We start from the raw sequence: 27,137 nt of genomic DNA, 5'->3' as shown, positions 1-27,137 counted from the left end.
TTGCTCACTAACATGCTTTCTCTCTCTCTCTCTCTCTCTCTCTCTCTCTCTCTCTCTCTCTCAAATAGATAAATCTTAAAAAAAACAAAAGAAACACCCGTTATAGTACTCATGCTCTGAGCGGCCTGGTATCAACAGTGGCCAGCTTTCTGAGCCAGCAACCAGTGCAGCCCAACAAAAGATGGGGAGAGAGTGCTACTCACCAGCTCTTAACTCACAATATCAGCAAGTGTAGACAAACGACCCCCTTTCTCTGCCTGACAGGCTTTCTGTCCATCTGTAAGGACCTATCTGAAGGGGCACCCTTTCAGGGAACTGTTCTGGAAACTTCCTAGGACATGAGTCATCCCCTCCCTTGTGTCAGATCTCTCTCTTCCTCCTGTTGTGGAGGAGGGGCACAGCAGATTCGTCAGGAACACCGTCGGTGGGAGGAGGCTGGTGTTTTCAAAACGTTCCCCTGGAGGTCCCGATGGTCACCCCCAGTAGAGAGTGTCCGGCCTTTTGTTGCTGCTATTTGTCTCATGCCACAGTGACTACTGAAAATGATTTCGTGGTATAGAGGAAGGGAGATTAAAAAATGATCCAGGGGCACCTGGGTGGCTCAGTGGTTGAGCGTCTGCCTTTGGCTCAGGTTGTGACCCCGGGGTCCCAGGATCAAGTCCCACGTCGGGATCCCTGCATGGATCCTGCTTCTCCCTCTGCCTGTGTCTCTGCCTCTCTCTGTGTGTCTCTCATGAATAAATAAATAAAACCTTTTTAAAAAAATGATCCACACATTTTCCTTATTGCTATAGTCACCCTCCACTTAAGGCAAGAATACTTTCAAATGAAGACTTTCCTTACTTTAAAAAAAAAAAAAAAAGGAGGGGATCCCTGGGTGGCGCAGTGGTTTGGTGCCTGCCTTTGGCCCAGGGCCCGATCCTGGAGACCCGGGATCGAATCCCACATCGGGCTCCTGGTGCATGGAGCCTGCTTCTCCCTCTGCCTGTGTCTCTGCCTCTCTCTCTGTGTGTGTGTGACTATCATAAATAAATAAAAATTTAAAAAAAATTTAAAAAAAATTAAAAAAAAAAAAGGAAAAGAAAAAAGATCCCAAAGGGTCCACGTAGGGAAGTAAGCACGCTGGGGATGCTGTGGCCCCAGCCGCCCTTCACTCCACGGTGTACACGCTCGCGGCCACGGAGCGATGCTGTGTCTGAATTAATTTCATTTGTCAGTTCTGTTCTCTGCCCTCTCTTCCTCCCACTCTCCCTCTCCTACTTCTCTCTTTCCCTTTCTTTCTCTCTCTTCCTCCAAAGTAAGCAGCACGTGGTTTTTCTCCTTGTACCTCTGGCTTCCGGCCAGTCTCCCTGGCATGCGGTAGATGCTTGTCCAGCCAATGAATGAAGGAACAGTTGAACAAACAGATTTCCCAGCCTTCACCCCAAGGCCTTGAAACTCCACTTGGTGAAAGGGAATTTGGTATGATCAGGGGGTGTGGGCCCACACAGGGGACTGGTCTCTCGGATTCTGTTGAATCATTCCTGAGATGTTAGTGAATTCACTGGGGGCAGGACAGGTACTAGTTGATGACAGCCATTGCCAGCTCTTCCCTAAGGGAAAACTCTAGAAATCCCCAGTGTTCTGTGTTTGCTCTACTGTTTATACCCAGTGATGGTGACAGGAATTTCTCATGGCTGAACCAACCAGGCCCTGTCGAGAGGCCAGCAGGTGCAGCAGGCAGGGCGGCCGGTTCTCCTCGAGGTTCTCAGCCAGTGTCATAAACCCCAGCAGGGGCCCCTGATTCTCACTGAGGACCACGGACACTCGGCGGAGGACACGGTCCTGGGAGTCCCGGACCACCACGGGCTGGCCTTTCAGTCCCTCAAGGCAAGTGCTGCTTCCATTACCGGTAATCAAAGATGATGTGTGTTCTGACAAGCCAGCGTTTTTTTTTTTTTCCCTGCTGCGTTGTGCTCAGTTTCTATGGCAACGGTTTCAAAAGTGGTGAATTTGCTTTTTCCTCTTAATTCTGTAGTGCTCTGAGGCTTTCCAGAAATACCCTTATTTTCCTGGGCCCCTGGGCTTTTCGTGGGTGTAGACATGTTCAGTTGCGAGTAGAACCACCTTGTCCACCACGCAGACATGGTATCGGGTGGCACAGTGCACAGCAACTAATTGAGCAAATAGTTTTTAATAAAATGCTCTGTGCGAGTTAACATGCTAGGCACTGGGAATTCAAGGGGAAACCAGACTCCTAGATACTGGGAATTCAAGAGGAAACCAGACTCCTAGGTACTGGGAATTCAAGGGGAAACCAGACTCCTAGGTACTGGGAATTCAAGGGGAAACCAGACTTCCATTCTTGTTCTTAAAAAGCTCACAGTCCCCACCTGCACCCCGATGTTGATAGCAGCAAGGTCCACAATAGCCAAACTGTGGAAGGAGCTTCGGTGTCCATCGAAAGATGAATGGATAAAGCAGCTGTGGTCTAGATATTCAATGGAATATTCCTCAGCCATGAGAAACGACAAATACCCACCATTTGCTTCAATGTGGATGGAACTGGAGGGTATGATGCTGAGTGAAGTAAGTCAATCGGAGAAGGACAAACATTACATGGTCTCATTCATTTGGGGAATATAAAAAATAGTGAAAGGGGATAAAGGGGAAAGGAGAAAAAATGAGTGGGAAATATCAGAAAGGGAGACAGAACATGAGACTCCTAACTCTGGGAAACGAACTAGGGGTGGTGGAAGGGGAGGTGGGCGGGGGGTGGGGGTGACTGGGTGATGGGCACTGAGGGGGGCACTTGATGGGATGAGCACTGGGTGTTATTTTATATGTTGGCAAGTTGAACACCAATAAAAAATAAATTCATACAAAAAAAAAGAAGCTCACAGTCCCTAAGAAAGATAGTAAAGTACTCAGCTAATTGTAACACAATGGAATATAATGGAATTTAGCAAATGTACTATAATGTAATCTTAGTATATAGCTAGCTGTAATATAGTGTAATCTAATGTAATATTACCCACTGCAACAAAATAACTTAATATTAGTCCACAGCTAACTGTAACATGACGTAACATAACATGATGTCACGTAATAAAGTGCACAGCGAAGCATGATATACTGTAATGTAGCAGGACATAATGTGCTGGCACCCCGCTAACTATAACATAATAAAACAGAACATCACCTAATGTAATATAATCTAATCCAATAATGTAATAAATACGATGTACTGTAATAGATATAAGGCAGTGTAATACATGTTTCATCAGTTGTGGGAACAAATTAGCCCGGGACCCTGGTGGAGAAAGGCTTAATTCAGCCTAGAGTGGACAATAAGGGTAAGCAGTTGGCAGAGGTGGATTTTGATTCCTTTTTTCTTTGTAAAGATTTTATTTATTAATCCATGAGAGACACAGAGAGAGCGGCAGAGACACAGGCAGAGGGAGAAGCAAGCTCCCTGCAGGGGACTCGATCCTGGGTCTCCAGGATCACGCCCTGGGCCAAAGGCAGACGCTCAACCACTGAGCCACCAGGTGCCCCTGGGTTTAGGTTCCTGGTCAGTTACTTGTAACTGTGCAAGCTCGGGGAAATGACTGCACCCCTCTGAGCACCTAGCCACCCACCTCCTGCTGGGTTGGTGTGAGAGTGAGGTGACCCCATGAAGTAACAGAGCACCCAGAGCAGCCCTTCTTTGAGAGTCCTGCTTATTGCCTCCGGCTGGCTCAATAGGGGAGGACACGGGCACAGAGGGAGGACCTGCAGGCAGTAGAGGGACAGTCCACTGGGGGACAGCAGCGAGGTGGCCGCGTGGAAACACCGGCACATCTGGTACAGGAGGAGGTGGGGTGTTGGGCCGTGTGGTCCACAAGGGCATGGGATCTGACCCCTGGGTGCTGACGGAGACTGATGTCACAGTGGCTTGGTGCTCCACCTAAACACAGGCATGGCTCCAGAAGCTGTGTGTGTATTCACTCAGCACTGGTCCTGATGTCACTGTGCCCTGTCACATTTGTGAGTGTCACGGGTGTGACTCTGGCCTTCCTGGCCATTTTAGAGGCCCAACAAGAGAAGGAAGTGCCTCTCCTTGTCCGGCACGGTGCCCAGTCCACTCATTGTGGCCACAGAGAGGGTCGTGGGGTGATGCCTCAGCATCACCCTTCACGTGAGCCTTCATTTCGTCACCTGTCAACAGGCATGGGAGTGGTACCCACCTCATGATGCTCCTGATAAAATGCCACCGGGTCCTTCAAGGGCCCACCACGCACCCTGTGTAGAGCAGGCTCTCCATAAATATTAGCTTTTATTTTTATTCCATATGCTGTTTTTCAGTAAGAACTCAGCGCATTAGCAGCAGCCAACACGAGTGGCAAGTCCCCGCAGTATTGCCGTGACCTCCTGCCCACGGGGAGAAAGACACCGCCAGGTGGGCGGCTGGCTGTGTGTGGTGAATCTGATGTAAGGGCAGAAGTGACTTTTGCCTTGTGCTCTTTCAACAACATAGCCAAGTGGGAGGCCAGTTCTCTGCAGGACAGCGTCCCAGAGTAGCTTGGGGCCGGTGGCTTCATAAGAAGGCTCTCGGGGCTTGGGGTTTGGGCGAGATGCCCGTTGGAGTGATCATAAGCAGGATGCCCGGGGGTTGGGGCCAGCGTGGACTCAGGTCTGCAGCTTCAACATCTGCAGAAGGAGGCCGAGCCCTTTGCTGATACCCTCGTGGGAAAGAGAAAAGGATTTCCCACTTGTGAGTGAGACCAAAGCAGGGTCTGTTTGTTCGTGGTGCGTGGATGGTGTGGGGAGCCCCAGCTGGCCAGCACGGCTCGGGGAGAGGGAGGGCAGGACACAGGCACGTTCCTCAGCAAAGCCTGCACAGCGGGCCTCTGTAGGAGGCTTCCGTCCGCGGCCCCTTGCCACCTTTACACCTTCTATGTTCCAGCCGCTGAGCGCGGGGATATAGGAGAGACTCTTCGTTTCCGTAAGAATCATCCTGTAACATTGCTATGAACCCCCTAATGCTCAGACTATTCATTTCCAGAATAATCATCCTGGAGTGTTGTCTGGAACCCTGTAGTGGTCAGGCACTTGGAAGTCAGGCTCTGGAACTTCGGGGCAGTCGAATCTATCGAAGCCGTGGTTTTACCATCTGTAAGATGGGGAAATACTACCTCCCTGAGAGGCACTTTCTCTAACCAGGGTGGGTATGGGGTGAGCAAGAAGCAAGGTGACAAGGTGACATGAGAGAGACAACGTGGTGTCCTGGGGCAACGGGCCTGGGCAGGTGGGGTGGCTTTTGAAGGTTTCAGCCTCCTCCACTGTCCTCGAAGGCCTGGGGCTCAGAGGCTGATGACTGCCATGAAGGCTTCATCCTTCACTAGGAATGTTGAGCTGGCCTCCGTGAAACGCTGCCTCCCTTACGTCGTAGAGGGTGTAAATGTTACCATTTTACAGGGAAACGCTCCCTTTATTTGGGGGGGTCCTTCTTTCCAGCACGTGCCACGCGGACCTTTGTTTTTACAACCTGGAAGTTGATAGGGTGCCCTTGGCACAAACTCCTCATCAAGGAGATGTCATCAAACCTGCGCTCGTTAGCATATCTTCCAGCACCTTCCCAGGTCCCAGGGAGAAAACTCACTGGAGAGGGAGATGGGAGTCCTGCTTCCACTTAAGACTGCAAGCCCAACAGCTTGGCTCTTGGGATGGGAGTTGACTTCTGTGCTGAGACAGGAGGATTGGCCTAAATGCCACCTGTAAGCCCCAGCTTGGCCAGGAGCCCATGAGGCTCACATGTTCACACACACCTTCCAGTTCCTTCTTTTTGCCAGCTGAGGGCTTACCTCTTCCTGGAGGCAGATTCTGCATCCATTTCGCTGAAGGCATGAATGAAAGCGCCCCAGGGGTGCCATTCTGGAGATCCAAATCAAAGGTGCACTGGGGACAAAGCTGCCCGCCCCACTTCCTACTGTGACTTCTGCCCTCAGGATGCCCCTGGGTCACCTTAATCTCTCCATTCTTGGGGCCTGCAGGGTCTCTGTGGGTGGCTCAACACGTGTGGGTGAATGATGGCCACAGGGGGATACTCTTTGTCTGCAGTTTGCAAACCGGGAGCTCATTCTGAGCATTGCCTGATGTGCCGGGAACAGGGAGCAACACCCCATAAGGTGTGGATGGTCTGAATAGAGGTTCCATCTCAAAAGTCATTGAAATCAAATTCAAGAGGCACTGGGTGGCTCGGTGTCTGCCTTTGGCTCAGGTCGTGATCCCAGGGTCCTGGGATCGCGTCCCGCATCGAGCTCCCCTCGGGTTGGGGCCCAGCCTCTCTCTGTGTGTCCCTCATGAATAAATAATTAAAATAAAATCTTAAAAAAAAATAAAATAAAAAATAAAATCTCAAAAAAAAAAAAGAAATCAAATTCAAGATTCCTGTGCAGGCCTGACTCTTCCCTCCATCTTCTTAAAGGACAATTTTTGAAGTAGGACAGACACACGGGACAGCAGAGAGCTTGATGTGTGTTTTCCAAGTGAGCGCCTGTAACCAGCGCTCGGATGAGAATACAGCCGGCCTTCTACCCTGAAACCCCCCTGTCCCTCTTCCCAGCAGCAACTATAGGCTGAATCTGATGCCAGATATTAATTTTGCCCGGTTTTGACCTTTATAAAAATCGGAATTTTGCAATCTACACGCTATTGATGTTGGGACTGGATCATTCTGTGTTGTCAGGGGCTGTCCTGTGCATCATAGGATGTTCAGCAGCATCCCTGGCCTCCACCCACGACGAGCCAGTAGCACATCCTACTCCTCAGCTGTAACAATCAAAATGTCTCCTGGGGGTGCAGAATTACTCCCAGTTGAGGACCGCTGAAATAAATGGAATCTCGTAGCATGTTCTTATTTGCCTCTGGGGTTTTTGGGTCATCATTGTGTTTGTGAGATGTATCCATGCCATGGTACATGCTTGTGGCTCATGATTCTCACTGTAGAATTCCACTGTGTGAATACGCCCCAGTCACATATCCATTCTACTGTTGGTGGGCAACTGGCTTGTTTCCGGTCTGGGGCTATCCTGAATAATGCTATATGGACATGTGTGTCCAAGTGTTTTGGTGAACACGTGTTGGCATATCTGTTGGGTGTGCAGTCTGTTTTGTGAGGTCTTTTGCTTCTTTGCAAAAGAAGTGGCCATGTGGCGTCCATGCCTGCATCATAAAGGAACTTCCTCACACTATGAGGTGCCCCCAACAAACCCCTGCCCCCCTTCAGCCTTCTCCTGGCCCTGGCGGTATAGCCTCCAGTGTCTTGATCACCATCATCCACTGTAATCACTCCTTTTAAGCCCTCCCCACACTGCCCAGTGGGGATCTCCAGCCTCTGAGCAACTGGCCGCAGCCCAAGCCCTGCCTTCCGGTGGGGCCTGGTGGGAGCCTGTTGACCCAGCCCTGTAGCCAGCCCTGGGAGGTGGCTCCACTCAACCTTGGGGAGCTGTGTTCCAAATCTAAGGAAATAAGAGCCCCAAATGTCCATCGGGAGACCAGCTCCAGAGGACAGGTGACAGGCAGTGGCTCCCGCTCTGAAGACTTTTCATATGACTATCACTTCCCTTGATTAGAAATGTTTTCTTATCCATGTTCTGTGCTAACCAAGGCAGCAGGAGTTAGATGCCAGCCCTTAGATTCAAATTTCTTCCCTCCCTCCCTCTCTCTTTCCCTCCTTCTCTGCTAAAGTGACTCTGCATGAAAAGCCTGGGCAATCCAGGGGTTGCGGAGAGAGTAAGAAACTCTCCAAGGCATTTATGAACCTAAGACAGCATGTAATGTGCACACGTGCAAGGGTGTGTGCGTGTGAACACACACCGTATCTTATGGATGCAGGACGCAGTGCTCTGGCATTAGGGAGGCGGCAGGAGAGCTTTGAGAACCAAAGGAAGTTGAAACTTGGAGGGAGGGTTCCAGAAATAGCAGCCTGGCCTGGAAAGTTGAGTAGGATTTTGGTATGTACAGGTCTAGGACGGGCTTCTGGGTCAGAGAAGGGTGTGAACAGCCACAAGGAGGCAGAAGGGGCAGGGTGCTTAGTATGTCCTCAGGTCAGTGTCAGCCAGCCTGTGGTAATGTCACGGGAACTCTGCAGTGGACCTCGTGCCTCAGTTTCCCTACCTGTCTTGGCCATACAGGAAAATCTGGGGGCTGTGGAAAGAGCCCAGGCTTCAGGGCCCGATGTGGGCTGGGGCCCAGCCTCACTAGCCCGGCTCTGCAGGTGGGGTCCCGTGCAGGGGAAAAGCCAGAGTCTCCCCACCTCACCCCCACCCCTCCCAGGGGTGGAGAGCATGACTCAGAGCAGCGGCGGCCTTCCGAGGTGTGCTGTGATTTCCTTTCTAATGTGCATCCTGGGAAGTACCCTCTCCTGGGCATTCATACAGCTCTGTAAGTTCTCACAAATGCGTAGAGACCGTGACCGCACCCACAGTCACGATTTGGAACACTCCCTCACCCCGACTCTCCCTCCAGCTGCCCTCCTGGTCACCCCACACCCACGCCGGCTCCCACCGTCCGCCCTGGAGTGGTGCCTCCTCAGGAATATCCCGAGAATGGAATCACACGGGGCATAGCCCTTTCTGTCTGGCTTCACTCACCGGAGTTTCATGCATTTGAGATCCCCCCACATTTGCGTCCATCAAGAATAAATCTATTTTTAGTGCCGGATAGTATTTTATCACATGATTCTACTCCTTTTTTTTTTGTTGTTTTTTTTGTTTTGTTTTGTTTTCTGTGCTGTTGAAAGACATCTGCGTTGCTTCCAGTTTGGGGCAGTTACAAATAAAGCTGTTATAAACCTTTGCATGGATTTTTCTATGAATGTGAGTTTTCATTTCTTTTGGGCAAATACATAGGAGTAGTCTTTCCAGGTCATCTGTTGCATGTACGTTTATAAGAAACTGCCAGGTTTTCCAGAATGTCTCTGCCATTTTACTTTTCCACTTGCATTGTATGTGAGTTCCAGCTGCTCACAATCTCACCAGAACTAAGTAATGATCTTTAAAAAAAAAAATTAGGGATCTCTGGGTGGCGCAGCGGTTTGGCGCCTGCCTTTGGCCCAGGGCGCGATTCTGGAGACCCAGATCGAATCCCACGTCGGGCTCCCGGTGCATGGAGCCTGCTTCTCCCTCTGCCTATGTCTCTGCCTCTTTCTCTCTCTCTCTCTCTGTGTGACTATCATAAAATAAATAAAAATTAAAAAAAATAAAAAAATAAAAATAAATGACCATTTTAGTAGGTTAGGTGTACAGCGGTATCTCAGGATGGTTTTATTTTGCATTTCCCTAATGATTGACAATGTTGAACATCTTTTCACAGGCGGTGCTGCCTTCTGTATATCTTCTGTTCAGTGACTGTTCAGAGCATTTACTCATTTCTTAAAGTGACTTGTTTTCCTATTGTTGATTTTTCAGAGCTCTTTATATATTCTAGTTACAAGTCCTTTGTCAGAAGCGTGATTTGTAAATATTTCCTTCCAGTCTGTGACTTGTCTTTTCATTCTCTTACCGGTGCCTTTCACAGAGGAAAAGTTTCTAATTTTGATGAAATCCGGGTTACTGATGTTTTCTTGTATGGATTGCACTTTTGGTGTTGGACCTGAGAACCCTTTGCCTTCCTAACTCAAGGTCACAGACATTCTTCTCCTCTGTATTTTTCTAAAAGTATTATGCTTTGATGTTTACATTTGGGTCTGTGAACTACTTTGAGTTAATTTTTGTGTAAGGCATGAGGGTGGGGGGTTGGGGGGTAACTTTTATATAAGAGCTCAGGTTTCAGGGACATTTTTATTTTTATTTTTTGCATATTGGCATCCAAATGTTCTAGCATCATTTGTTGAAAAGACTACCCTTTTCTTCTTTGAATTTCTTCTGCGATTTTTTAAAGACACGACTAACTGTATTTATGTGAATCTACCTCTGGACCCCTTGTTTCTGTTTCGTTGATCTACGTATCTCTTCTTCTGCAAATACTACGCGGTCTTAAGAACTGGAGCTTTATAGTAAGTCTGGAAATGAAGCGCTACTGTGAGTTCATCAACTCTATTCTTTCTTGGCTATACTTGGTCCTTTGCCTTTCATAAATATGTTGGAATCCACTATCTGCACACATGCCTGCTAGAATTTTGACTGGGATTGCATTCAATCTGTACATCAACTGGGGGAGAATTCACATCTTAACAGTGTTGAATCTTCCAGTTCATGAGCATGTGGTTCCCTCTATTTAGCTATCCTTTTATTAATTTCATCAGTATTTTGCTGTTTTCAGCATTCAGATCATGTACGTGTGCTGTTGGATTTGTACTTAGTGATTTCATTTTTTGGTTCTCTTGTAAATGGAACTTTAAAACAAATTCCAGTTGTTCCTTGTTTGACAATAGACGCGCAATCGATCAATATTTTAAGTATGATGTTAGCTTTAAGTGGTTTTTTGATGGCAGTGTTTTTTTCTTTTCGTAGATGGTCTTTATTAGATTAAGGAATTCCCTTCTAGTTCTAGTTTGCTAAGAATTTTTACCAGGATTGGATGTTTGTCAAGTAATTTTTCTTTTTTCCTTTTTGAAGATTTTTTTTTAAGATTTTTATTTATTGATTCATGAGAGACAGACAGAGAGAGAGAGAGAGAGAGAGAGAGGCGAGACACAGGCAGAGGGAGAAGCAGGCTCCATTCAGGGAACCTGATGCGGGACTCGATCCCGGGACTCCAGGATCACGCCCTGGGCCAAAGGCAGGCACTAAACTGCTGAACCACCCAGGGATCCCCTGATTTTTCTGCATCTATGGGGATGATTATGTTTTGTTTCTTCTTATTTCTGTTAGTGTAACGAATTACATTAACTGATTTTTGAAGGTTGACCCTGACAACAAAAAATAGATTACCTTTTTATGTATCCCTGGATTCGGTTCGCTATTATCTGTCATCTACTTGTTGTCTATATTCAATTAGGATCTTGACCTTCCATATTCTTTTCTTGTCATATCTTTGATTTTTGTAGAATACTGTTGGTTGGCTTTGTTAACCTGATTTGGGAAGCATTCCATAAAAAGAGTTAAAAAGTGTCCTTCCTTCTTCTGTGTTTGGTAGAATGAGTCAGTGAGACCATTGAAAAGTTCTTTTTTTTCCTCAGAACATTTTTGCCTCGCCTTCTACAAGCAGTGGTCCCAGTGGTTGTCCGACCTTAACGCTGGGGCAAGACCTCTCAGGGCTGCACCTGGACTTTTCAAAGGCTTCATTATGCTTCTTTGGGTCACTCGCATGCATGCAGAGTTCAGAGGGAGCCCAGAACGTGTGCAGGTTCCTGCAGAGAATTATGGGATCCCTTGTCTACTCTCTCCCCCTGGGATAGTCTTTGGCTCCCGGGGGCCTTCTTTCTTAACCCTTCGACTGAGAGTCTGTCTTTCATTGCCCTATGTGTCACATAGCTCTGCACTGCCAGGATGCCCAGTGGGCAAAGCAGGAGACAGAGAGAGGAAAAGGACGAAGGCACTCCCCCAAACTCCTCAGACTGCAGGGGCCCTTTCTTCAGTTCTTCTGGCCAGAGAGAAAGGTTTTCTCTTGCATTTTAGGTTCCCTGTCCCTGCCACTGCCACCACGGCCACAGAAGCACAGGCAGCAACTGGGACCATTGGAGAGAGAAGAGAGAAAGAAATTGGTGACTCCCGCAAATTCTCTGGCTCCCGGGAGCCTCTCTTCCCTGCCTCTGTCCAGAAAGAGGGGGTTCTCTAGAGCTTTTGCTGTCTACCCTGGGAGACAGGAGGGAGAACCCCAGTAAACTCACCGTGCCTGTCTTCAGGATGGAAAGTAGAGAAAGTCAAAAAAGCCCCGCTATAGTGAGGCCGTGAGAGGGGAGCAGGCCTGGCTCTGTGCCCACCCAGCCATGACAGCGGGGATGATACTTAAAATTAGGGACCCCAGGTGTTGAGTCCTTAGAGCCAGGACATGGTACTCACCCCCACAGCACCCCCACAGGGTGGTTCCCACTATTATCCTCCTAGAACAGATAGGAAACGGAGGCCCAGAGAGGGTCAGACACTTGCTCATGTCACGCAGCCCGAAAGGCACAGAGCCAGGGCTCAGGCTCATGCTTGATTCTTCAGTTCTGAGGAATTAACTGCAACCTGCCCGGAGTCACCCTGGGAGATCTGTTGCTTTGTTCTTATCCCTGTTAAAGCGCGTGAAATACCATTTTACGACTGTGTATTAGTCTGTATTCCTTTTAAATGTCAGGCCCTCCAGGGTTCCCCTTGGGCATCCCTGATGCCGGTCCAGCTCCTCCAGGTGCAAAGAGGGCTCTCACCATTTGTTGAATGACTAACAAATGGATGGATGGCGCTCCCAATCTATCCAGCCTTTATATTTGGACCACGGAGACCCTGCGAGAAGTAGTAAGGGGCGAAACTGTCTTTATGATGATAGCAGGCTGGCTGGAGGTATCCTGAAATTTTCCAGTGACCTAGGTCACCCAGGGAGCCTGCAGATGGCATGCCCCAGAGAGACAAAACTGAGGGCATGGCCCCTTGCACAAACTCCGAGGTTGCAGCTCTTTCTCAGACTGACCGCACACAGAGTTGCCAGACGCAGCAAATAAAAACACAGGAGGCCAGATTAAATCTGAATGTCAGATCATCTTTCAGTATGATTTTTTTTTTGCTGTAAGTGTGTCCAATGAACTATTTGGGACATGCTTACGCTAAAAAATGATCTTGCCGTTGTTTCCCTGAAATTCAGACTGAACTGGGTGAGGATTTTATCTAACGGCCTGTCTCCCGGCCCTTGCCACGCATCTCTCCCTTTAGAACCATCTAGACCTGACTCCGGCTTTCTCAGCGTTTGACAAGGGCTTCTGAGCACTGGGCTTGGCCTTAGCCATCACTCAGCTGAGCCACTCCCCGGGGAAGCGAGGCTCAGAGAGAGAAGCAGGGCCAGGGGTCCCAGCCCTGAGTGGCACCAGAGTGCCACCACCCACTGGGGGTGGGGACAATATAGATGTTTCTACCCTCTTATGAGTTTCGTGTTGAAACCCACAGCCCAGGAGCATCAGATCCTCTCCTCGTGGCTGGGATGCCCCAGGGGCCCCGAGGATGGCCTTCTACAGGAGGGGGGTCTGGTGGCCAGCAAGCCCACTTCACAGAGCCTCCAGCAACAAATGCCCATTGTCTCGCATGTCCCCTCCTCTGAAGTGTGGGCATTATTCAGGAAAGTCCTCCAGGGCCACCTCTGGTTACCAAGCTTTGAAGATTTCCCTGTGAAAGCATTTTCTGTTCTTTCCTCTGGAGAGGCCCAGCTTAGGGGAGATTTATCTAACCTCCCCCTTCCCTCGGCAGGAACAGATGGGGACTAGAGCAGCTCTGCAGGGCAGGGGTGGGGTGGGGACTCTGGGAACCACAGTGGATGGTGCCCTGGGGTCCACACAGCCGCACTCCCTGGAGCCCCTCCACACCGTGCCCGGCCACCACGAGCCACACAGGGACTCCAGCCCAGAGGGACAGGGACCCAGGGGCAGGGCCCCGTGCTGGCCTGAGAGCCGCCAGGCCCGCAGTGGTGATGGTCACCCATCCGGTTTGTGACCTGCTCCAGCGCTCAAAGCATTGCTCTTCGTGTTACAAGTTGAAAAATACCGAAAAGTAACAGACACCCATGTGCCCAGTGAGCAGAGGAGACTCTTTGTAATATTTTATCCTGTTTGCTCATCTTTTCTTAGCATAAAATATTATATAGACAAAACTAGTCTCCTTTGCCCCCAAGCCTTTTCCTCAGAGGCAGCCGCTATGGTGAATGGGGCTCATACATTTATGATCCTTGACTTCATGTGTGTGGATCCGTGTCTAACGTACAGTATTTTGTAGGCATGCTTTTTTTTAAAAAAAGATTTTATTTATTCATGAGAGACACACAGAGAGAGGCAGAGACACAGGCAGAAGGAGAAGCAGGCTCCATGCAGGGAGCCTGATGCAGGACTCAATCCCAAGACCCCAGGATCACGCCCTGAGCCGAAGGCAGATGCTCAACCACTGAGCCACCTGGGCATCCCTGCAGACCCTTTTAATGTCAGGGATGCTGTCCGAGTATATTCGGTGACGTGCCCCCAGCCCCCATGCCACCACCGCAGAAACCATTCTCCACCTGCTGCCGGGCCCCATCTGTGAAGCAGTGTTTGGCATTTCCACTATGCTTCTGTGCAAAACCTGAGTTTGGACAGGTTGGGTTAAGAAATGGGCCCGGATCTCCCAGCCAGGAAGTGCTGGCTCTAGGTGCCCGCAGGATTCTTGGCCGATGGTCCAGGATTTTGTTCATTCATCCAATGTTTTCTGAGCACCTGCTGTGTTCTGGGCACTGGAGATGCTGCGGGAAACCGGGAAGGCTCCTGGCCCCCTGCAAGTTACTGTCAGGAAGCACACAGCCTTCATTGAGAACAGGGACCTTGAACGTTGACCTGTCCTGGTGTCCCCTCTCCAACAAGCCCACGGGTTTTTTTCTGACTGGGATGTGACCGCCTCTTGTGATGGGGAAATGAGCTCCCCCCCCTCCCACCCCTGCCCTGTCCTGTGGCACCCTGATGGCGAGTGTGACTCCGCAGAGAGATGCTTGGGTTCCAATTCTGCTTCCCTGGGCCTCTGTCTTCTGCAGGATGGTCCTTCCGGGGTGTGAAGTTAGATTTCTTCACCCCCAAATCTGCTCTGAGCTGAACCCTCATCCAAGGATTCCCTCCCGGGGGGCCAGTGACCACACCTGCCCACTGGTCTGAGAAAAGCCCAGTTGTCATCCAAGAGGCATCTCCAAGGGACCTTCCAGGTGCTTTTCTCGCCACCTGCTTCTGGGGTGACTCCAGTCACCATATCTCACTCCATAAATCCTCCTGGTCAGCTCTTTCCAGCTTCCCAATAATGCGATTGAGGCTGACTGTTTTGTTTGTTGTTTTCTATTCACGGATTTTGCCATTTAAACTTGTTTTTGTATCTGTTCCAGCCCTTTGAGTGTAGAATCTGTTTTACAAAAGGAAAAAACATCAAAAGAACCGAACACCTAAGACAGCTGGATCGAGTGACAGTTGCTGGCCAGACTTGGAGCATCTCTCAGCCTAAGCATAAGTTGGGGGCGGGGGGGGGGCTGTCTGTTGCACCTGCAAAGAGTGTCTGATTAACTGATTGCATAAAAGCTCATGACTGGCAACGCCAGGTTCCCCATCCCTCCCTTCAGCTTAAGCAGTTGGATAGGAGATACATGCGGTGCTCCTGGTTTTGAATTTCTACAAAACTGATAAAAGGAAAGAATATGAGGAATTACTGAGTGACTATCTTGGGCCATATTTTATCATCTATGACTTTATTCCCTCCTTGCAAGAATCCTGCTGGTTCCACTGAAGATAATGAATTATCTTCATTACTTTCAAGCGAGTTAAAGAACCCATTCTGGCTCTTCTAGATGGGATGAAGCAGGATTCACCCCCGAGTCTTTCTAGCACCAGAACCTACCCTTGTCTCCACCCTCTGAGCATCCATCAGCTACCAGCCGTGGTCTCTGGCAGCGCTGAGCTGTCATGACAGGTGCAGGGCAGAGAAGGGGCTCACCCTGTGGAGAATGCACTGTCCCCCCACAGGGGTCTCTGGACTGGGTTTAGGGAGACAGCCGGTGGGGAGCCCTTCTGCTGACTTCAGTTCATTAATTCCACAGGATCTTGTTTGTCACCTTTTTTCTGTTAACAGTGGAGCTGAGGGAGCTTTAGACAAGGAGGCCACGTGCTTGCCTTCAAAAGTCTTCCCTGTGTAGCGGTAGATCGACCTCCAGTGAGGTGAGCCTCTGGATAGGTCACCTTGCGGGGCAATGAGACTTTGCAGGAATGATTAAGGGTAAGGATCTTGAGGTCGGGGGCACCCGGGGGATGCAGTGGGTTAAGCATCTGGCTCTTGGTTTCAGCTCAGGTCATGGGATCGAGCCCCGAGTCAGGCTCCAAGTCCAGCGGGGAGTCTTCTTGAGTTTCTGTCTACCTCTCCCTCTGCTCCTCCCCCCATGTGCTCTCCTCTTTCCCTCTCTCAAACAAACAAACAAACAAACAAAAATAAATAAATAAGTCTTAAAAAAAAAAGAGAGAAGAGAGAGAGAGAGAGAGAGATCTTGAGATTAGAGATCATCCTGGATTATTCAAGGGAACCCAGTATAATCACCAGGGTCCTTATAAGAGGGAAGAAAGAGGTTGGAAGATGCTGCACTGCAGGCTTAGAAGACTGAGAAAGGGGATCACGGGCCAAGGCGGGTGGCTCTGGAAGCTGTCAGAGGTGGGAGCTCAGTGAACACCTTGCTGGTAGCCTGGTGAGACCTGTGTCAGACTTCCGACCCCTGGGCCTGGAAGGGAATAAATGTGTGTCATTTTAGGCTACTAAGTTCATGGTGACTCCTTAAGGCCACCATAAGGAACTAACACAGGGGGACGCCTAGGTGGCTCAGTGGTTGAACGTCTGCCTTCAGCTCAGCTCAGGGCATGATCCCGGGGTCCTGGGATCGAGTCCTGCATCAGGGAGCCTGCATCTCCCTCTGCCTATGTCTCTGCCTCTCTCTCTGTGTCATGAATAAATAAATAAAGTCTTAAAAAAAAAAAAAAGGAAGAAGAAGAAGATCCGGTCCCACCTCCAGGGGAAGCAGACAGGAGCTGTGTCTTGGATGGGTGCCCACGAGGCGAGGACCCGGTATTGAGGTCACACAGGACGGAAGGGCTCCAGTGGAGAGGACACCTAAAACAGGGATGGGTTTAATGGGAAGGCGCTGGACCCAGAGGCCCCGCCGCCCCACCAGCCCCTCACCCCCCCTTAGGCTGCCTGAAGCAGCTGTGACCCTCTGCTCCTGTGTCACCAGCTTGGGGCCAAGAGGAGCTCGCAGCTCTCTTCCTTAAACTCTTCATTGCATTCTTCATAGAGTGCATATCAGTTGTTATTCTCATTTGGGTTTGTCGTGGTAGCTATTAATAGGCACTGAGTTGTTAATTGAAGTCAACATATTAATTTAATAGACGGCTAAACCATAACGGACGGGGGAGAAGGGACACGTAGATTAACGCAGCGCTGGCTGTGTGCTCCCACGGTGAACCGTCCCCGTAAGCAGCAGCCCTGGCCTGTCCGAGGTCCCCAGAGGCCCTGCTGTCGCTACATCCCCCAGGTTGACAGCTGGCAGGCCCCCACCTATAAAGGACAGAGCTGTGACGTGATGAAGTGCCAGGCTCCTGTGAGCGAGCCCAGAGAGGCCGCTCCTGTCAAGGCAAGCAGGTGCTCCGCGGAGGCTGCGGCGATCCGGGCCGGCCAAGCGCAGAGCTGCCTGAAGGCAGCCCCCCACCGCCCCCACCGTGTCGATCCTGCTGGTTGTATTCCCACCAGATGTGCTCCCTTCCTCCGCCCCTGCCTGCCTCCCTCTGGCCTCTCCTTCCTCCTTGCTCTCCTCCCCGGACTGGAGTGTGACCCTGTGAGAGCGGGGCCCCCACCTGCCTCGCTCACCTGTATCCAGAGGCTGGCGCTGTGGCCCCTGATGAACACACCCCTCGTACGTATTTGTCAGCGGAGTGGCTGAGTGAAGTGGCCCCCCATTTGCTCCCCTGTCGTCCGAGTCTCCCTGGGGACGGTGATCTTTACTCCGGAGTCTGACCCCGGAGTCGGGGCGGCTGTGAGCAGAGTGGGAAACGCCGGCCGCACGGCCAGACTGGCCCTCGACCCTGACTCCACCACCAACTGGCGCCGTAGCCTCGACCTCTGCTGACCCATCTGGGAAATGGGGATATAGTGGCACCTCCAACAGGACAGCTGAGTAGTTAACTGTAAAATCTCTTGCACATTCCCTGAGTCTACGGCAGGGCCTCCGTGCTGATAGCTGCAAGTGCTCAGGAAATGTGTACCGAAGGACACACTCACTCGGGGGCCGTTCCCAGCAAACACACACTGTGAGCCCAGTAGATGCCAGAGCCAATCCTGAGCCTAAGGCACATCCACCCCTGGAGTGACCCAGATGGCCTGGAGCAGGGACGGTCTCTTTGTGGCTGTATGAGGGGTCCACCGTCCCCATCCCCAGCCTGGAGCCTTTACTCCCATCCCTGGAGTGCAAACGTGCTGACATCTTATGTGTGAGGCTTTGGGAATTAGAATCACTCTTCTGAGGAGTGTGTCTCTGTACGCCAGACGCTCTGAAGCGTTCATACCTGTCGACTCCGAAGTTCCGTGCCTGGGCATCTGACCCAATAAATAAAAATGCGTGTATAAGCATGTAAGTACGCTCAAATGCACATATGGGATGCTTATCAGTGCATTATTTATAAAAGGAAAAAAAACGAAATTCCTGAATCTCCAATTCTAGGGGGAGGGTTAAATCAGGGTGTGTAAGGACGCTTTGGTGGCTCAGTGGTTGAGCCTCTGCCTTTGGCTCAGGGTGTGATCCTGGAGACCCGGGATCGAGTCCCGCATCAGGCTCCCTGCAGGGAGCCTCCTTCTCCCTCTGCCTGTGTCTCTGCCTTTCTCTCTCTGTGTGTCTCTCATGAATAAATAAATAAAATATTTTAAATAAATATATTGGGGTTTGTATTTGCGGTGGAATAGTGTACAACGGGTAAAATGGTGTGTGATGGACTTGTCATACAGGAATGTAAAACCACATATTCAGACGTGTTTTCTCTCTCTCTGTCTCACACACACCTACACCCGCGTTCACTCACCTAGGAAAAAGGTGCCAAAGAAAAATGGCACAATGTTAACAGTGATTAACCTAAAGCAGTGAGGCAGATTCTCAATTTTTCTTTTTTTTTTTTAAGATTTTATTTATTTATTTATGAGATACAGAGAGAGGGGGGCAGAGACACAGGCAGAGGGAGAAGCAGGCTCCATGCAGGGAGCCTGACGTGGGACTCGATCCCAGGTCTCCAGGATCAGGCCCTGGGCCAAGGGTGGCGTTAAACCGCTGAGCCACCCGGGCTGCCCTCAATTTTTCTTTATCATCTTTCACATCTCTTTAATGTTCTGAGCGTGATAACTTTACGATGAGCAGAGGCAGGGACGGCGTTTTGCAAGCCGTGCCGCCGTGGAGGGCCTGGCCTAGAGGGGGTCTGTAAGTCCCGGCGACTGCCGGCGGCTGTGGGTGGGCTGCTCCACTGCTGTGTGCCTTGGTGCTTCCATCTGTGAAATGGGCATGAGCGTATCTGCCTCCAAGCGTTGCTTAAAAGCTATCTCCTCGCTAGCTTCAACCAGGCACTGCCCGTGAGAACGAACACGAGGAGAGCCCCGGGAGAGGCTGTGTGTGCACACGGGGCTGCCTGAACAGGCAGCTGTGTCTTGGGGGGGTGCCTCCCGAGCCCCATGAGCCCCAGTTAATTCTCTGTCTCCCTCTCCGCAGCTGCCCATGATGGGAGGCGCCTTCATGGACTCGCCCAACGAGGACTTCAGCACGGAGTACTCCCTCTTTAACTCCTCCACCAACGTCCACGCGGCCTCCAACGGCCAGGGCCAGCTGGAGGAGCCCCCGCGGTCCTCCAACGACGCCGTCTTGCTCTGGATTGCCATCATAGCGACACTGGGGAACATTGTGGTGGTTGGGGTGGTGTACGCCTTCACCTTCTGAGGTTCGGGGCGCCCACGAGCTCCGGGCCGGCTCACCCCGCGCTGGGCTCACGGCAGGGCCAGGCTTTGCTCGGGGCACCGGCACTGTTGGCCTTTGGCTGTGCCCACAGTCTGGAACCAGGAGCTCTGACCACGCACACAGCCTCTCCGGGGGCAGCGACCCTGCAGGGTCGGGAATTCCCCCCAAGCAGCCCTGATTTTCAAATTTTCCGTGCTGTGGTCAAGCTGATCCAGAAAACACGGGAGCGTGAGCTTCCAGCCCCTGGAGGCGTGATGGGGCAAAGACTTCGAGGAGCAAATTGGAAGATTTTTGAAACTGTATTCCAAGAAGGTAAGACCAGAGGAAACAGCCAGTTAGGTGTGAACTATGGACGTGGTTGGACGATCGCTTGCTGGCAGTAAATAATCACATATGTGTCTTGTTTTTATGCCAACTTACACCCCTGGTGTGTGGGGTGCCGGGCAAGAGCAGCCCTCAGAACTGGAGTGTTCCCCGCCCACTCAGCCCTCTGGAATACCGGTGGTGGTTACTGGGCCATAGAACATTCCTCGTGTGACTTGGACAGGGCACCTCTGTCACCAGACACTTGGCCCCTTTTGAGACCCCGATGCATCGGGAAATCCAAGGCCGGGGGGATTACTGGTGACGTGGTGGGATTTCCAGGGGTGGGGGGTTCTCTGCTGGACGGACTTGCTCTTCTTTTTAAAAGGAGAAGCAGCGCCTTTAAAACTGCAGATCTGCCAAGTAGTCAAGTCTTCAGACCACCTGCCTGAAGACGCTTTCTCCTCTGAGCAATCACGGGACTTTAGGGATGGCGGGCTCATGCCCACCTGATCTTCCGACGGATGGGAGGGAGAGGGCGATTGGCCGGTGACCACAGGGCAGGGTGCTGGAGCCCCCGGGGCAGGAGGGACGCTTCCTGACTCACCGGGCTCTCTCAGCCCCAAAGAAGCACTCTCTTAAGCAAGTTCCTACTTCTCAGCTGCCCTCGGGGAGAATGTCCACGGGGTCTGGAAGCTGTGTGCCAGGTGGGCAGGGTGCTCAGACTCCTGCATTGTACCCTGGGTTTGGGGACCGTGATCCCCTGCAGGCGGGGACGAGCTCTGTCCGGGTCAGCCTCCTTGCATTCCTCCAAGTCGGTGGCTGGGGGGTCTGGGAGGCAGGGGAGCCTCCTGCAAAGACCAGAACAGGATGGGAGGCACTGGGAGAGAGGGGCAGCACGGAAAAGGACTCGCTCTTCTGTCCTTAGGAAAGGCCCCTGCACAGTACCTCCCTTCCCCAGATGGCTCCCCTGTGCCCAGCAGAGTGGGAGAGGCTCACACGCGGGCTCCCTCACTTGCAGGCCAGGAGTGGCTTTCTCCTCGCCCCCCTGCTCCCCCGTGCCGTGCAAAAGAAAATAAATCCTCTAAACGTCCCCTATGTGGTTGAGAGACTTAAAAGCCTGGGTGGGAAGCTGTGGTGCTGTTTGGGGACAATTGCAAAAAGGCTAATTGTGTGTCCCTGTGGTCTCAGGAGAAATGAGTGTTCCTGATGACAGGCAAAGGGACATCTTAATTGTCCAGAGGCAGTCATTCGCCTGTGAGGTTGGCGCTGAGCTGCTGTGATAACAGGATTACCAGCCCAACCTCCAGACAGCGTTAGCAGACGGCTGCCAGTTCTGTTTAGCCACATCTGCCACTGTGGCTGTGCACGCGTGCACAAATGCTGTGGCTCAAGTGGAGGTCACGAGTGACCCTTGCAGAGAGGGACCTTGTGCCTGGGCTCCTTCTGGAATCACTGACAGGGCTGTGCTCTCCGTGGGACCAGGCTGGGGGCTGGGCTGCGTGGCTAGCCATGGTGTGGCCGTCACCCCGGCTACTTCTCTAGCAAACTCTTCTCTGTCCCAAGCCCCCACGTGTGCCCCATCAGCAAGGGCTTTTCTTATACAGGTGTCTTCAGGAGAGCCCAAGGACGAGGTCCAGGGCCAGGATGGGGAACCAAGGTGATGCTTGGTGTCTTTGTGGGGGTTACTCTGGCCCAGATATCCTGATTCCTTACCTTCTGACCCCACAGCCTCAAAGGAGCCCCGTGAAGAGGCAGGTGACAGCTCCCTGTCCTCCAAATGGCCTGCGGTGATGGCAGTGGGAGAGAGGGTTCTGTGTGCTGTGACAGAGGAGGAGCAGAGAGTGTGGTCCTAGCTCTAAGGAAAGACTCCGCGTATCCAGGGCAGCCCTGGCGGGCCGGGTGTTCTCTGGGTAATTCTGGGCACAGGGGTCTCCCCTGTGAAGGCTTTCATTTCCCCTGGCATAAATGCCAGTTAAATTCAACTTCCAAATATTTCTCTCTCCTCAGTGTCAGGACCACAGACACAGGACCTGGAGCTTGAGGGACCATCTTATTCAAACTGCCTTCTACGATTGTCCCAGTCTCCTACAGTATTTTTATCCATTTTTTTTCCCCACCACCAGTTAGATAACAACAAGGATAGATGCGCATGAGAATGTCCAATTAAGGGTAAAGGACAGATTTCCAGCCAGAGAGGGTGCTGTGCTGTCCCGCCTGCCTTACTTAGCTCGGCTCTGTCTTGGATGTTAGGTAACAGGCAGGCACCGGGCTAGAGACCCACATGTATGTGTTTAATCTGGATGATTACCTCACAGCATCATTGCTCCAGTACGTAGATATGGAACCAGAAGCTCAGAGGGGCGGAGTAACTTGCCTGAGGCCACACAGCATGAAAGTGGCAAGCTGAGATTTGAGTGTGGACCCTCCAGCTCTAAAGCCAGCCTCCTGCTGCTGCACCATGCTGCCGTCAGTGGCTGGGTGGCACCTCCAGGGTACATTTAAACAAGGCTCTGGGTCTACAGAGGTCATTCCCCAAGGTCCCATGTCATGGTGTGGCCCGGGCCAGCTCTGGCTTCCTCCAGAGGTAGAAGTCTGATCGTCCTCCGAATGGGGCGTCCTCATCCCCCTGCCCATTGCCCTCTCTTTGTCTAAGCTTCAGGGATGGGGCCCTGTCACCTGCCCCTCTCTTTAAAGTTGAGCACAAGAGTTTTTGTGTGGCCAGAGAAGTTACTAGAGAGCAGCTTTCTTGGGAGACGTGCAGAAGGACCCTGACCATGACCTAGAGCCCAACAAAGGGGCTCGTGCAAGGAGGGAGGCTCGGGCAGCCAGAACCGCTGAGGAGGGTCAGGATGGTCTGTGTTGTGGGTGAGGCTCCAGCCCAGGCTCAGGCCTTCTGTTGAGACCCTCTCCCGAGCAGGCAGGATGGAGGCTCCTGTCTCACGCCCCAGCCTGGGGCTCCCACCTGGCTTCTCCTGGGTAAGGTTGGCCCCAGAGCCCACCTTGACTTAATGAGCCGATGCTGAGGAAGAAGGGGCTTGCCTCTTCAGGAGCTGCTCTTCAGAGAAGGGGCCCTGCGTTTGCTGGAATGTTCCCCGTGCTTGGGCCTCTGACATGCCTCCTCATCTTCCCTCTGCAAGCCACAGGTGTCCGTACCTGTGTTTGTTTGCATGTGGGACACTTCACTGAACAAAGCAACACCTGCTTTAGGAGGGCTGGAGCCACTGTCACGGGAGCTTTGGAGGAGAGGCCAGAGGACACGTTAGCCAGGTATGTCCCGAGGAGATTCCACCTCCTGCTTGGGCCTGGGCGGGGTGATTGCTCTGCTGTCCCTCCCTTTTCCCTGAGATCGAGGTCAAGAGGCAGGTGAGAGTTCCCTGCCCTCCCCTGCCCTCCAGAGAGAGACGATTGTATCTTCTTTCAGGAGATCCCTGGGATCGGAGGGGAAAAGTTAGGGAGGGCAGGCTAGTACCACTTGGCTGGGGAGGCAATAAGCCATTTTCCAGCCTGTTCCAAATGGAAGGCCTGGATGCCGGCCAGACCACTAGCGTATGTTGGAATCCCTCCCTGGAGACTGGAGAAACTCGGCCATCGTCTGCTGTGCGCCTGACTCCTTCCAGACAAATGCTCCTGTCCTTCCTCAGGAGCATGACCTTCTTTCATCATTAGCAGTGATATTATTGATAATTATTATCCTTACTGTGGTCATCTATCGTGCATCTTCCTTGTGCTGTGCTCTGTTTGTATCCCATTGACTTCTCAACCCATCCCTGAGAGGCAGAAGTGAGGTGCAGAGAAGGGCACGTTAATTATCATCCCCCCTTTTTTTCTGCTGAGAAAACTGAGGCCAGGCCAGTGCGTCTGCGAACCCACATCTAGAGAGCTGTGATTCAGATCCGCCGCTGCTGGCTCCCCAGGCTGGGTGGCTACCCGGTGTCTCCCTACGTGCACGCTCTCCACCGTGAACCCTCTGGAACGGACCGTCCCAGGACGGGGACTCCGAGGCTGGGGCTGTTTGGGTCCTGAATCGAGGATTTCAAGTGTAGGTCCTGGAAGGGGGACAGGAGCATGTGCACATGTTGAGCAGTCTGAGAACCTCCCAGCAGTAAAGAGGCATTAGAGAGCCCCCAGTGAGGACCTGTAATGTCGGGGCGGGTAAAGGGGTGGAGAACTGGCAGGTCCCCCGCTGCCTGGCCCAGGACACCATCTCCCAGCCTGCTGGGCAGTCACCGGGGAGTGCAGGGCTGGCCCTGGGTTGCCAGCACCAGCCCCAGGACCAGCATCGCGCTCTCTGCCAGCTGTCGCCTGGCGCCCTGGGCCATGTCCTGGCACGTGCCCTTGACCGCCCCCAGAATGAGTGCTAGTTGGGCTGGGTGCCCTGATGGGACAACCAAGCAGCTGTGCTCAGGGACCCCACGGGAACAGTCAGAGTCCCATTGTCCTGTAGTGGCCTGCCCCACCTCTCCTGCCCCGCCTGCCCCATGGGCCCCTGGCCTCAGTCATTCCGTGACAGGGACATGGGACAGGCCAGCTGAGCTGAGTGCTGAGAGCCCAGAGGGACAGAGTTCATAATCTCCAAGCGGAAAAAAAAGGAGCCTCTCCAAGATACTCGGGTCATCAGAATCAAGTAGGCGGCCAGATGTCCCCAGAAAGTCACTCCTGGGAGATTAGACCTTGGGCATTTTCTTGCCTCTCTTTTTTTGGGGGGCGGGGGGTGTGTGTGACAGAGGACAAAATAGTGCAAACCACAGTGACTGAAGAGAGGAACGATTCCCCCAGAGTGAGAAGAGGGCAGCTGTCAGGAGCAAAATGGAATGGTCGAAATGTATGAAAAATTGGCTCCGTAGATTTGGGAGTGTAAGTCTGTGTTGTTTGTTTTGAGTCACTGGGAAGGTCATAAATTGTTTTATCAAGAGAGCTGATAAAAGCAGAGGGAGCCCTGGGAGAGGCAGGACAGGCTGCACGGTACCCCAGACGTACCCCGCACCCATCCTTCGGCCATGGTACGGACTTGCACCTGCTGGAACTCGAGGCAGCTGCTTTCATGAGGCTCCATCCTCTGGCCCTGGGTCCTTCCCGCCATCCCAGGAGGGTGGCTGAGATCTGTCCTGCCTTGGGGTTAAATCCTGACACATCCCCAAGGCATATGTGCAGGGAACTTGTGTGTTGTGGCAGTTGGGGAAATCCAGAGCCCTTATTCTTCACCATGTGGCCCCTCCATGTGGCTAAGAGCCACCAGTGATCCCAGGGGCTGTCCCACTACTGTCTTAAGGAACGAGAGAATCACTGCACGTCCAGTCCAAAGCATTGTCCCAGCAATCCAGGTGATTCTGACCAATGCTGGTAGGAAGGGAGCTTCCAAACGTTCACACTTCGGGGGGACGGAGTCTCTGAGAGGTTTGTGAGAGCTCGGGCTGGTCGGCAGGAGCCCAGGGCATCCATGTAGCAGCGTTTCTCAACCATTATGCCAGTGGTTCTCAACCTTGGAAAATTCTGTTCTTTCGGGGGAACTTTGGCAATGTCCGAAGACAATTTTGGTTTTCACAACCTGGTGGGGGGTGACCTTCTACTGGCATCTAGCGGACAGGAGCCCGCGATGCTGCTGAGCACCCCCAACAACACAGAATGAATGATCTGGCCCTAAAACACCAATTGTGGTGAAATGGGGAAAGCCGACGGTGGGCAATGCTAGCTCCAAAGCTCCGCTTTTCCCCTTTTTGTGAGTCACGGAATACATCAGAGGTCTTCTGGGCAACAGCAGGGATCCTGGCTGCGGCCCTGAGGTCAGATAATCCCAGCGGAGGGCAGTGGCCTGCAACCTAGCAAGTCTTGGGTATCCCTGGACTCCCCATCCCCACCACCTTGGGCTCTCAAGGGGAGACTCGGCCCGGATGGAGGAAGCCCTACAAAGTGGATGGGAAGGCGAGGCTGAACTTGTCCCAGTAGCTGTGGTCCCTGGGACCTGGAGGGACCTGACCTCTGCTGCACCTGAGAAGCGCTGCTGGGGTGGGGGGCAGCGGGGAGCTTGGAAGGGATGAGGATGGGAGGGGCTGCCTAACAGCCTGTGGGCAAACCTGCATCTTAACCTTGTTTTTGACTCTCCATGTGCCCCATCCCACGCCCCCCCCACCCCTGACTGAAGGCATAGTCACACTTTCTACTATTTAAAGTTTTGCGGAAACCGTATTGTAACGAGCCGCTCTCCAGACACCAGTTCTTCACGCAGAGAGAATCAGAAACGTTTCTGTGTCTTACTAATGTTTTCATAATCAACTTGTAAGTAGTTTACTTAATTAAAAAAAAAAAGGTATTTTAACTATTCTTGTAACCCTTTGCTACTCAACACCCCCCACCCCCAGTTTTGCGATGAGATCACTAACTTTTACTACAGTGAAAAGACGATTTCTTAATGGAGGGCTTCAAGGCGCTCTTTGGTGAAAAATATCTAACCTTGATGGATGTAAAAATGTGGCTGTGGAGTCGTGTCCGTTGTCAGCACTATTGCTTTTGTCTTTTTCTATTATGATCATTAAACACAAAAGCCAAAAACATTACCTCCTAAGTGTCTGAATCCAACGTGTGCTTTAGCTAAGGAAGCCATCTATTTGTCGCGGCTAGGCTCAGCTCCAGGTACGTCCGTCCTGGTGCCCCGTCTGCCCCACTCAAGGAAAGATGACGACCCCCCCTCCCCGGGGCCCTCCCCAGGCCCCCCGGCCTCACACCTGGAACAGATCACAGGAGCCGCATCCACTTCCCCATCGGGAGCCCTCACCCTGTGAGTCCTCTGAGAGCAAAGTGCATCTTACTCAACCTTTTAATCCCCCGCACCTAACACCGCGCCTGACTCACCGTCAACACCCAACAGACATTCAGGGAATGAATGAATGATATCTGAAAGACTGGCCCAGTGAGCCTGAATTTATAGTTTCATTCATTCACTGATAGCAGCAAACATATGGCACTGACTAGGTGTTCCGTGCAGCTCTGAGCTCTTCCCACATATTAGCTCACTTTGTTGCCACAGCAACTATATAAAGTAGGCACTACTGTTACCCTGTTTCTGTTTTTACGAAAGAGGAAACTGAGGCAGGGCGCGTTTCCTGGCCCAGGGCCATGTAGCTGGTGTCTCTCAGTGGCAGGACCAGGACTGGAATCCAGGCAGGGCTCAGACTCCGTATTCTAATGGCTGTAAAATGCCTCCTTGACATTTGTTGAGC

General features: G+C 51.9%; 1 protein-coding gene across 1 annotated transcript in view; it reads left to right on the top strand.

Annotated features, from left to right (window-relative positions):
* Positions 1–26,474, top strand: part of CUNH14orf132 (chromosome unknown C14orf132 homolog) — a 50,932-nt gene extending 24,458 nt beyond the window's left edge. Inside the window, exon 2 of the mRNA XM_055304552.1 lies at positions 19,375–26,474. Coding sequence (XP_055160527.1) covers positions 19,375–19,599 — 225 coding nt within the window. The 3' untranslated portion in view covers positions 19,600–26,474. The remainder of the gene's footprint in view (positions 1–19,374) is intronic.
* The last annotated feature ends 663 nt before the right edge of the window (positions 26,475–27,137 follow it).

The sequence above is a fragment of the Nyctereutes procyonoides genome, unplaced genomic scaffold, assembly GCF_905146905.1.
Source record: "Nyctereutes procyonoides isolate TBG_1078 unplaced genomic scaffold, NYPRO_anot_genome, whole genome shotgun sequence".
NCBI classification, from domain to species: domain Eukaryota; kingdom Metazoa; phylum Chordata; class Mammalia; order Carnivora; family Canidae; genus Nyctereutes; species Nyctereutes procyonoides.
Note: the sequence above shows the minus strand (reverse complement) of the source record. Positions and strands in the feature narration are given on the sequence as shown.